Here is a 10,835-nt window from a genome sequence, read left to right on the forward strand (position 1 = left end):
TCCCTGAAGGAAGGATCCCTTTCTCTTGGAAACTGGACCAAGGGAGAGGCTTTGGGCTTCAGTAGGTGAGTGCCTGAGAACTCTTGGGTGGGTAGGGCTGAGGTTGGGAGTTGGGGCTCTGCCCTATCCTTCAGATATCTGGGTAAGATTAGAATATTTAGGGATCCATCTTGTTTGTGTGTGTGTGTGTGTGTGTGTGTGTGTGTGTGTGTGTGTGTGTATGTGTGTGTGTGTGTATGTGTGTTTGTGTTAACATTACACATTTTTAACTCCCTGCAAGGTCCTCAAAGCATAAACCAAGGAGAGAGTTCCACCTGCCTTGGGGCAGTCTGGTATCTGGAGGGTGGCACTGGGAAACAGGATAGGCCCCAAGGCCTGAGCCACAAGTCCTCTGTTGCTGAAGCAATCCTCTTGTGTTTAAGTCCTCTGTGACCTTGGTCAGGCCCCACCATTCAGGCCTTACCTGAAGCCCGGAACAACTGCAGGAAGTGATAGCTGTCTGTCCAGCTTCTAATTCCTGTGACTGATGGACTTTGCGAGTCTGGGAGCTCATTGGGGGTGGGGTGGGGGGATATGGTAGAAAGAAGAAAGGGGTTTGGAAGTGAAAACTTCTATGGCGCTGTTTATAAGAGCAAGATGGAAGAAGCAGGATAGTGGGGCCTCACTTGGTCTGACTGAGATGCTGAACATTTGCAGCAGAGAACCACAGGCCATTGCAGGGAGAAGAGGCGACTAGTCCATGGTGCGGTCCCTCTGGCTGTATATACAGGATCGAACCCTCCTTCCTGCCCTCTGGCTAGATTCTCATTCCCATGTCCCTCAGGCCTGCCTTGACCATGATTTCTGCCTGGCTGTGGCTACTTTGCCTCTCTGTTATTCAGGTAAGCTGGGCCCTGTCTCTCCCCTCAGATCTCAAACCTGGGGGTTAGCACCCTTGTCCCCAATCACACTAGACTCATGACAACGCCGCAAAAGTAGTATGGGAGTTGTGAGTTCAAAGTCATAGCTATGGGCCTGCTGTGGAAGCGGGGAGCCTAAGACCAGGGGCAGGATGGACCAAGATCAGGGGGAAGGAGCAGTAACTCCCTCTTCCTGCCAGTGTCTGAGGAACAAGATGAGAATTCCCCCCACAGGCTTTTGCCACTGAGACCCAGCCTGCAGAAAGCCTGCATACAGAAGTCCCTGAAAACTATCGTGGAAATTTCCCTTTTTACATACTCAAGGTGAGTGTGGGGTAGCACACCTTTACCCCAATATCACGCTTCTCCGGCTTCTCTGTCCAGTTCTCTTTCCTGCTTTGGATCTCCTTTGAGTCTTGCTTCCTAGACCGTGCATGGGTTAGTGTAAGCAGCTAACAAGCCTTTAGACACAGAGAAGAGCTGAGCTTTGAGTTCAAGAACAGAAAGGGTGGCGCCTGGTGTGGCAGCAGGTGCCTGTGATCCTAGCACTGGAGAGGACGAAGAGTTTGGCGCCAGCCTGGGCCGCATCGTGAGACCTTGCCTAAAAAGCACAAGTAATGTTGTTGGGGAGGTTCTGGTTTTGGACAGAGGATGTCAGGGAGCATGGGGGAGGGTCAGGAACTAGGGGGGAAAGTTCCCCCTTTGAAGAGTTACTTGCCAGATTTGAGATTGCATGCAAGTGCCAGTTCCTTCTGAGACTCAGTTTCCCCACATTTAATATGGAACCTGTAGCATCCCCTAGTCCAGTGGTTCCTAGTGCTGCAACCCTATTTAATACAGTTCCTCATGTTGTGGTGACCCCCAGCCATAAAAATGATTTTGCTACTTCATAACTGTAATTTTGCCACTGTTACAGATCATAAGGTAAATACATGACATGCAGGATGTTCATATAAGCCCTGAGAAACCATTGAGTCTAACCCTGCTCAATGGGTTTTCTTCCACCAGTTGCCACTACCTGTGGAGAAGGATGGAGGCCAGATTGTCCTATCAGGAGACTCAGGCACAGGAGCTCAAAACACCTTTGTTGTGGATCCAGATTCAGGCTTTCTGATGACAATGAGGGCCCTGGACCGGGAGGAAAAGGCAGAGTACCAACTACAGGTATGACAGAGTGAGGAGTGGGGGCCAGCAGGCAAGACAGAGCTAGGGGGCCAACTTCCCTTTCCTTCCAGGTCACCTTGGAGTCTGAGGATGGACATGTCTTGTGGGGTCCACAGCTTGTGATTGTGCATGTGAAAGATGAGAATGACCAGGTACCCCAATTCTCTCAGGCCATCTACAGAGCTCAGCTGAGCCAGGGCACCAGGCCTGGTGAGTGACATGGGTTACCGATATGTGGTGAAGACAGGTAAACATCAATGAGACATCAGGCAATAGAGAGACAAGGTGCCGGTGACAAATCTGCAGGATTCTAGCTGTCCCCCAAGTTTGTCCCATTCTGTACCCTCCAACTCCATTAATGGTTCCATCTGGTTTGGGTCTCGATTTGCTCATTTGTGCACTGGGATGAAAAACAGGCTCGCCTCCAGAACTCTGATACAGAAATGAACACAGAAGCAGCTCTGAGAAGAGAAAGGGAGATACAGAAGACCCCTCTGTCCCTACCGTCCCTTACAGTGTGTCCCCACCCCCAGGTGTCCCCTTTCTCTTGCTTGAGGCTTCTGATGGGGATGCACCAGGCACAGCTAACTCGGACCTTCGCTTCCACATTCTGAGCCAGTCCCCAGCTCAGCCTTTACCAGATATGTTCCAGCTGGACCCTCAACTAGGGACGCTGACCCTTAGTCCCAGCGGTAAGCACGAACTCGGTTTGGTGGAGGGAGGGTGGGTCATGGGATGCTGCAGAAGGGGCCTCTGAGCTATAAGGGATGGGCGGGTTGGAGCCGAGATGAAAGAGAAAAGGGCATTGTAGGCAGAGTTACCCAAGGCTGGGTTATGCACGGCAAGGTTAAAGATGGGATCAACAGGGACCAGATGCGAATGCATAAGGGAGCTGGGGTTAGGATGCCCCCGGCACCGTATCAAGTTAGATCTTCTTCTGGGAGTTTGGTCAGAGGTACAAGCTAGGGATAAAAGAAAAAGTAACTTATACCTCAACCCAGCCAGCCCCCTTTGCACTCCTCTAGCCCCTAAACGACCTGCACAGCCCATGTGTCCAGCACTTGCTCATCTATATGGTCTCCTATCCTACAGACACTCCACCCGGTCCATCAGCAAGTCCCTCTGCCTAACACCTACCTATCTGCCCTCCTCCCGACCCTGGTCATCCAGCCACCTCACCAGTCCATCAGCCTTTTGCTATGGAAGGGAAATGGCAGTCAAGTACTAGCTGGGTGCTCGAATGGCGGTGAGAGAGACGGCTCTGTGGTTAAGAGCTCTGGTTGCTCTTACAGGGGCTCTGAGTTTGGTTCTCAACACCCAGGTGCCATTTCATAATCCATCTGCAACTCCAGTTCCTGGGAATTGAATGCCCTCTGCTGGCCTTTGCTGGTCCTTGGACTTATGCAGACACACATACACATAAATAAATAATAAAATATATCTTTAAAAAAAAAACAACTGTATCTCATCCCTTAGTATTTTCTTTCTTTTTATCTTTTTGAGGGTTCTTTTTTTGTTATTGTTGTTCTTCCAGACAAGTTTTCTTTGAGTAATCCTGGCTTTCCTGGAACTAGCTCTGTAGACCAGACTGGCTGGCCTCAAACTCATAGAGGCCACTGCCTCCCAAGTGCTGGAATCAAAGGCATACGCCACCACTGCCTGTTTTCTTTTTGAGTCTTTTTTTTTTCTTTAGGTATTTTGTGGGTGAGTCTTTAAAAAATATTGTGTATATATCTATAGAGAGAGATAGAGAGAAGGGGAAGATAGGTAGATCGATAGATTAGATTAGATTAGATTAGATAGATAGATAGATAGATAGGGATAGTTAGAGATAGATAGTAGATAGGTAGATAGATAGATAGATAGATATTATATGTGTGGGTATTTTGCCTGTATATGTGTGTGTGTGTGTGTGTGTGTGTGTGTGTGTCATATGCATGCCTGATGCCAGTAGAGGCCAGAAGAGGGCATCAGGTCCCTTGGAACTTTAGTTACCGACAATTGTCAGCTGCCATGTGGTGCTGGGAATATAGCACGGGTTCCCTGGAAAAGCAGTCAATGCTCATAGCCTCTGAACCATCTCTCCAGTTCCCTCCCCTCAAAGTCTTTTAAGCACTGTAATACGCTTGGCTTTCTGTCTGGCACTGACTGAAGATGCTTTGGGCCCTGCCCCCTGGGTCCACACTCAGATTGCTTTCTATCACTTCTAGGAAGCACCAGCCTAGACCAGGCCCGTGAAGAGACGTATCAGCTACTGGTGCAGGTCAAGGACATGGGTGACCAGCCTTCAGGCCACCAGGCTATCGCGACTGTGGAGATCTCCATCGTAGAGAACAGCTGGGCACCCCTAGAGCCTGTTCACCTGGCAGAGAATCTCAGAGTTGCATACCCACACCGCATTGCCCAGGTGAGAAATGACTAAAGTTACCCCGTGGCCAGCACAGCTGGGCCTGAGGCACAACAGACCTTTCGGAGAAATGTCCAGGACTCAACGTGACCCCCCCCCACTCCTTCATCCATGTCCCACTATCAAGTGGGCAGTCAGGCCCTGGGGAGCAAACATGCAGTCCATCACCTGCTGTCTTCTGGCAGCGTGGGTCTGTTCTGACATCCCCAGCTTGCCTAGGGCTTCCTCGGGGAAAACAGCTGCCAATATTCACTGCCGTGGGGATTGTCACCCAAGGCCAGAAATGTCCCTGGCCTTTTCTAGCAATGCCTTGAGGTCAGGCCCAGAAAGCAGGAAAGAAAATAACTTGGTCACTTAGGCACTTTGGCAAGGTCCAGGCTTGGACCAGAGCAAGGCTGTCATAAGGAGCAAACCACGCACTCTTAGGGTCCAGGCTTCTTGCCTGGGAAGCAGTAATAAGGACTGACATACAGCCTTCCTGCCTCTCAGCCTAGAGCACTTTCAACCTGCATCCTCCACAGGTGCACTGGAGTGGCACGGATGTGCATTATCAGCTGGAGAGCCAGCCTCCAGGACCCTTCGATGTGGATACGGAGGGGAGCATTCACGTGACCATGGAGCTGGACCGCGAGGCCCAGGCTGAGGTGAGGTGAGGCCCAGGGCAGATTTCAGGGTGCTCTGACACATCCCACACACATGCAGAAACAGTGAAGACACCCCCAGAAGAATGGGGCTGGCCACCAGAAGGGACTTGAATCCACACCAGGCTGCAGTCAGCCTTGGCCCAATCTGAAGCTCCCCACTGCCCACTGCAGTACCAGCTCCGAGTCCGAGCTCAGAATTCCCGCGGTGAGGACTACGCAGAACCCCTGGAGGTCCAGGTGGTGGTGACGGATGAAAATGACAACGCACCTGTCTGCTCCCCACATGACCCCACAGTCAGCATCCCTGAGCTCAGCCCCCCAGGTGGGTTATGGGCCTTGTCAGGAGCCGGGAAGGGTGGAACTCCTAGAAACAGTGAAGACACCCCCAGAAGAATGGAGCTGGCCACCAGAAGGGACTTGAATCCACGCCAGGCTGCAGTCAATCTGAATCTCCCCACTGCCCACTGCAGTACCAGCTCCGAGTCCGAGCTCAGAATCTAGGTGGAACTCCTAGAAACCATCCACCTGGATTCTTTGGGATAGGTCTAGCTTCATAATTCTATATCAAAGCCAAATACCACACACACACACTCACTCATGCGTACATGCATGTACATGCACACACATACAACATGTACACACCACACACATATGCATATGCACACACATGCATGCACACACACCACACACACATGTACACACACCACATACACATATGCACATGCACATCACAACATGTACACACCACACACATACCACACACCACACACACACACATACACACACACCACACACCAAACACATACAAACATAGACATAAATATATACCACACACCAAACACACACAAACACACCACACACACACCATATGTGCATACACATATACACCACATACACAAAAACACCACACACACACACCACACCAAACACACACAAACACACCATATACATACCATATGTGCACACATACCACATACACACAAACACCACACACATATGCACATGCATGCACACACACCACACAGACAACATGTACACACACCACACACAAACACACACATAAACACAGGCACATACACATACATACAGACATACCACACACCAAACACACAGAAACACACACACACACACCAGGAAGTGGGTGGGAATGTTGTCTTCCAGGAACTGAAGTGGCCAGGCTCTCGGCAGAGGATTTGGATGCCCCCGGAACACCCAATTCCCACATTGTGTATCAGTTGTTGAGCCCTGAGCCCGAAGAGGGGGCTGAAAACAAAGCCTTCGAGTTAGATTCCACCTCAGGCAGTGTCACACTGGGAACGGCCCCACTGCACGCTGGCCAGAATATCCTGCTTCAGGTGCTGGCTGTTGACTTAGCAGGATCAGAGGGTGGTAAGTACCCTGATGGCAGGTGACCTTGGCCCCTGCCCCTCTGCCTACTGGGACCTCACCAACAATCCCTCCCCTCCAACAGGCCTCAGCAGCACCTGCGAGGTGGCAGTCATGGTCACAGACATCAACAACCACGCCCCTGAGTTCATCAGTACCCAGGTAAGATGATACCCTCTGAGGTATGGAGATCGCTGGAAGGGGACTGGTAGTGTTTCTCAAGCATCTCTGTCTTTCCAGATTGGGCCTGTGAGTCTTCCGGAGGACACAGAGCCTGGGGCTCTGGTGGCCACACTCATGGCCACTGATGCTGACCTGGAGCCTGCCTTCTGCCTTATGGACTTTGCCATCGAAGAAGGAGACCCAGAAGGAATCTTTGACCTGTCCTGGGAGCCGGACTCTGACCGTGTCCAGCTCAGACTCCAGAAGGTTAGGATGTGGACAGGTGGGGAAGGGTCACAAGTGTGCCACCCCGACACACACAGTGACCCAGAACTTGCTGGTTTCAGAGCCTCAGCTACGAAGCAGCTCCTGATCACAAGGTGGTGGTGGTGGTGCGGAGCGTAGAGGAACTGGTGGGCCCAGGCCCAGGCCCTGCAGCCACAGCCACGGTGACTATACTGGTGGAGAGGGTGATACCCCCCCTCACATTGGACCAAGAGAGCTATGAGACCAGCATCCCAGTCAGCACTCCAGCTGGCTCCCTCCTGCTGACCATCCAACCCTCAGACACTATGAGCAGAACTCTCAGGTGAGCCAAACACCCTGCCACTTGCCTAGCCTGGGCTTTCCATGCTTCCCAAGGATGACTTCAACACTCCCAGAGAAACTCATTTTGTATACAGCCTAAAGCATTCCTCAACAGAGCCAGTGCCAAGGCTCTGACTCCTGGAGGGTCAGCGCTGGATGGAGTAGGCAGGCATGGAGGAGGTATGTTTAGAGCCCAGGGGAGCTCCACTTAGTCCTTCTTACAGGAGCACCACCACCCAGACTGAAACCATATCTGGGTCTTTGCCCTCCAGACTTCTTGGCAGGATGCTCTGGAACTAGTGAAGTTGGTCCAGATGCTGTCCCGCCCCACCCCCAACCACATGTTCTGATAATCCCTCCCCCCACCTATAGTCAGTTCAAACACCCTATCACCAACAAATTCTAAATCTGGGCAGCTGGGCTCATCAGCACTGGTGTTGTCTCTGAATCACAGAAACAATGCAGGAGTTGAGTATGCAGCGCAACATCCTGGGGGTTTCTGGGCAGCACCCTGTATAATGTTCAGTGTTTCCCCAAACACACCTTCTTCTTTGGGCCTCAGGTTCTCCCTGGTCAATGACTCAGAGGGCTGGCTCTGCATTAAGGAGGTATCTGGGGAGGTACACACAGCCCAGTCCCTGCAGGGTGCCCAGCCTGGAGACACATACACAGTGCTTGTGAAGGCCCAAGACACAGGTATGATCATGCAGCAATGGAGTCTTCTCAGGGGACTGCAACTCCACTGGAAACCTTTACATGAAAACCATCCTTCAAGTTGACACTTATAATTCCCCAACACTGTCCCCTGGGTTTCTCGGCTACCAACTGCGGGGACAGACGTGGCAATGAACACTAGATTAGGAAGGTAGAAGGAGGGCCAGGAGCTGTGTCTGAGGCAGGAACGCTAAGAGATGGGCCAAGTGGAACACTGGTAATCAGGTGAGGGAGACCTCAGATGGCACCTTAATAAGATCAACAGCTGGCCTTGGGAAGGCAAGTGGGAAAGGGTACTTCAGGAGATTCATGGAAGTCAGTAGCCAGGGAGTGTCTGGGTGGTAGCATAAACAATGAGACAGATTTCACATCCAGAAAGATACAGGTGACTCTGGTAGTTGTTCAAATGATTCAGGGATGAAAGAACTGATGCAGAAGAGACTGGGTGGAAAGGAGAGTTGGGGTGCCGGAGTATGAGGGGAAGCAGAGTGAGACGGATGGGCTGTGTGGGGTGTGTGGAGACCAGCCCAGGATCTCAGGAGCTTACCCTCACCTCCCATAATGCAGCTGAGCCAGGGCTGAGCACTTCTGCCACCGTTGTGGTCCACTTCCTGAAGGCCTCTCCTGTCCCAGCATTGACTCTGGCCTCTGGACCCAGCCGACACCTCTGTACACCCCGCCAAGACTATGGTGTGGTTGTGAGTGGGGTCAGTGAAGACCCTGACCTGGCCAACAGGAATGGTCCCTACAGCTTTGCTCTTGGTCCCAATCCCACTGTGCAGCGAGATTGGCGCCTCCAGCCTCTCAATGGTACGTGGCAGGGGATGGAAATGAGGCTGTGAAAGGGTGAGTTCACTTGGATGTGAGATGGAGAAGGGTTAGAAATAGGGGAGCAGCTTGGGTGATGCCTATCCAGGCTAATGACCCGAATCATTTTCTGCAACCCAACAGATTCCCACGCCTACCTCACCTTGGCATTGCATTGGGTAGAGCCTGGTGAATACCTGGTACCTGTGGTTGTCCACCATGATACCCATATGTGGCAACTCCAGGTCGAAGGTAAGGTTGGGGCTTGGGTACAGCCAAAGTTGGCATCTTTAATTTATGCGGGAGCCATCAGGATACGGGGGACAGAGCCTGGGTATAGACAATGTCCTCTCGAATAGCCAGCACACTCCTATGCATGTATGCTCATCTGACCTGCTGACCTGGGCTGAACAACTATCCTGACACACACACAGAGGAATGATCACCTTCACACACACACACACACACACACACCTACATAGTCTTAGTCAGGGTTTCTATCCCTGCACAAACACCATGACCAAGAAGCAAGCTGGGGAGGAAAGGGTTTACTCAGCTTACATTTCCACACTGCTGTTCATCACCAAAGGAAGTCAGGACTGGAACTCAAACAGGTCAGGAAGCAGGAGCTGCTGCAGAGGTCATGGAGGGATGTTACTTACTGGCTTGTTTCCCCTGGCTTGCTCAGCTTACTTTCTACCTAAGACTGCCAGCCCAGGAGTGGCCCTTCCCACATTAGGTTAGGCCCTCCCCTTTGATCCCTAATTGAGAAAATGCTCCACAGCTGGATCTCATGGAGGCATTTCCTCAAGGAAGGCTCCTCTCTCTGTGATAACTCCAGCTTGTGTCAAGTTGACACAAACCCAGCCAGGACAATACATATCAGTCAGTTTTCCAGACGGGAGGCTCCGAGCTGCTGCGAACCTTCCCTAATACCCTTGTTTTCTTTCTCTACCTAGTCATCGTGTGTCGCTGCAATGTAGAGGGTCAGTGCATGCGCAAGGTGGGTCGCATGGAGGGAATGCCCACGAAGCTCTCAGCGGTGGGTGTCCTCTTGGGTACCCTGGCAGCGATAGGTAATGAGCTTTTATGTCTTCATCCTGAGGAATTTGCTCTTTGATGATTATTTTCTTTGCTGGTTCTAGTACAAGGCTGTGAAGTATCTTTCTCTTGGAGATCCATGTGAACAGCTCACTGGCTCTCCTATGAACTCCCAGATCTGACCCTAGAGAAAATGTGTGTGAGAGGGAGGAGAGAGACTACTGGGCCTTTACCTATTTGACCAGACCTTTAAATATATAATATACATATATATGTATATTATATATGTGTATATATATATGTATATGTGTGTGTGTGTGTGTATATATATATATGTGTGTGTGTGTGTATATATATATATATATTAAACAGTGTATCACTAAGTTGCCCCCAGCTGGTCTGGAACTCACTGTAGCCTAGGCAGGCCTTGAATTTAGCCTCTTTCTGCCTCAGCCTCCTGAGAAAGGAGGCTTAACAGGGCTTGGGAGGCTGGGATAAGCTTTGATCTTGTTGAGGTAAGAGCAGAACAGATTCCATCAGACACTAAAATACATACTCAGCACAGCTTGGGGACACTGTCTAGAAAATGTCATATAAAACCAACAACACTGTCTGTCGAGAGGTTTAGCGAGGTGCCCTTCAGATCACCCTTTCTAAGGGCTTGCCTGTTCTTCTCACACCGCAGGCTTTATTCTCACCCTGGTCTTCACACACCTGGCCCTGGCAAGGAAGGACCTGGATCAGCCAGCAGACAGCGTGCCCCTGAAGGCAGCGGTGTGAGTTACACAGCAGTCCCTGCTGGAAGGTTGGCCCCGGCTCCATCTGAACTCACTGAGGGGCCAGTACCCAAGATACACAGGGGACTGAGAGAGAGTAAATGCCCTTCGCCTTGTTGGAGTGACCAGGCATGTCCCCAAACCCTGAGCACCCACTTTACGGGATGGTCATGGGAAATGGTCCAAATGGCAGCTCTTTGTCCAATAATAAAGGCTCAGAGAGCTAGACTGGACCCTGTAAAGTATG

At 51.1% G+C, this 10,835-nt stretch overlaps 1 protein-coding gene across 5 annotated transcripts; it reads left to right on the forward strand.

The window, feature by feature from the left end:
* The first annotated feature begins 836 nt into the window (after nt 1-836).
* On the forward strand, nt 837-10,592 carry Cdh16 (cadherin 16). Of its 5 annotated transcripts, none has more exons than XM_052166871.1 (17): nt 837-881; nt 1,134-1,223; nt 1,908-2,063; nt 2,135-2,273; nt 2,597-2,755; nt 4,274-4,470; nt 4,992-5,114; nt 5,286-5,436; nt 6,276-6,503; nt 6,586-6,662; nt 6,741-6,929; nt 7,010-7,251; nt 7,813-7,946; nt 8,532-8,774; nt 8,916-9,023; nt 9,731-9,847; nt 10,498-10,592. In XM_052166871.1, the coding sequence occupies exons 1-17, from the start codon at nt 837-839 to the stop codon at nt 10,590-10,592; spliced, it is 2,493 nt and encodes an 830-aa protein (XP_052022831.1). The 5 variants fall into 5 exon arrangements, with proteins under 5 accessions (XP_052022831.1, XP_052022832.1, XP_052022834.1 ...); XM_052166872.1 differs by having other exon boundaries at nt 8,598-8,774; XM_052166874.1 differs by having other exon boundaries at nt 8,649-8,774.
* Nucleotides 10,593-10,835: the final 243 nt, after the last annotated feature.

The sequence above is a fragment of the Apodemus sylvaticus genome, chromosome 21 (assembly GCF_947179515.1).
Source record: "Apodemus sylvaticus chromosome 21, mApoSyl1.1, whole genome shotgun sequence".
NCBI classification, from domain to species: Eukaryota; Metazoa; Chordata; class Mammalia; order Rodentia; family Muridae; genus Apodemus; species Apodemus sylvaticus.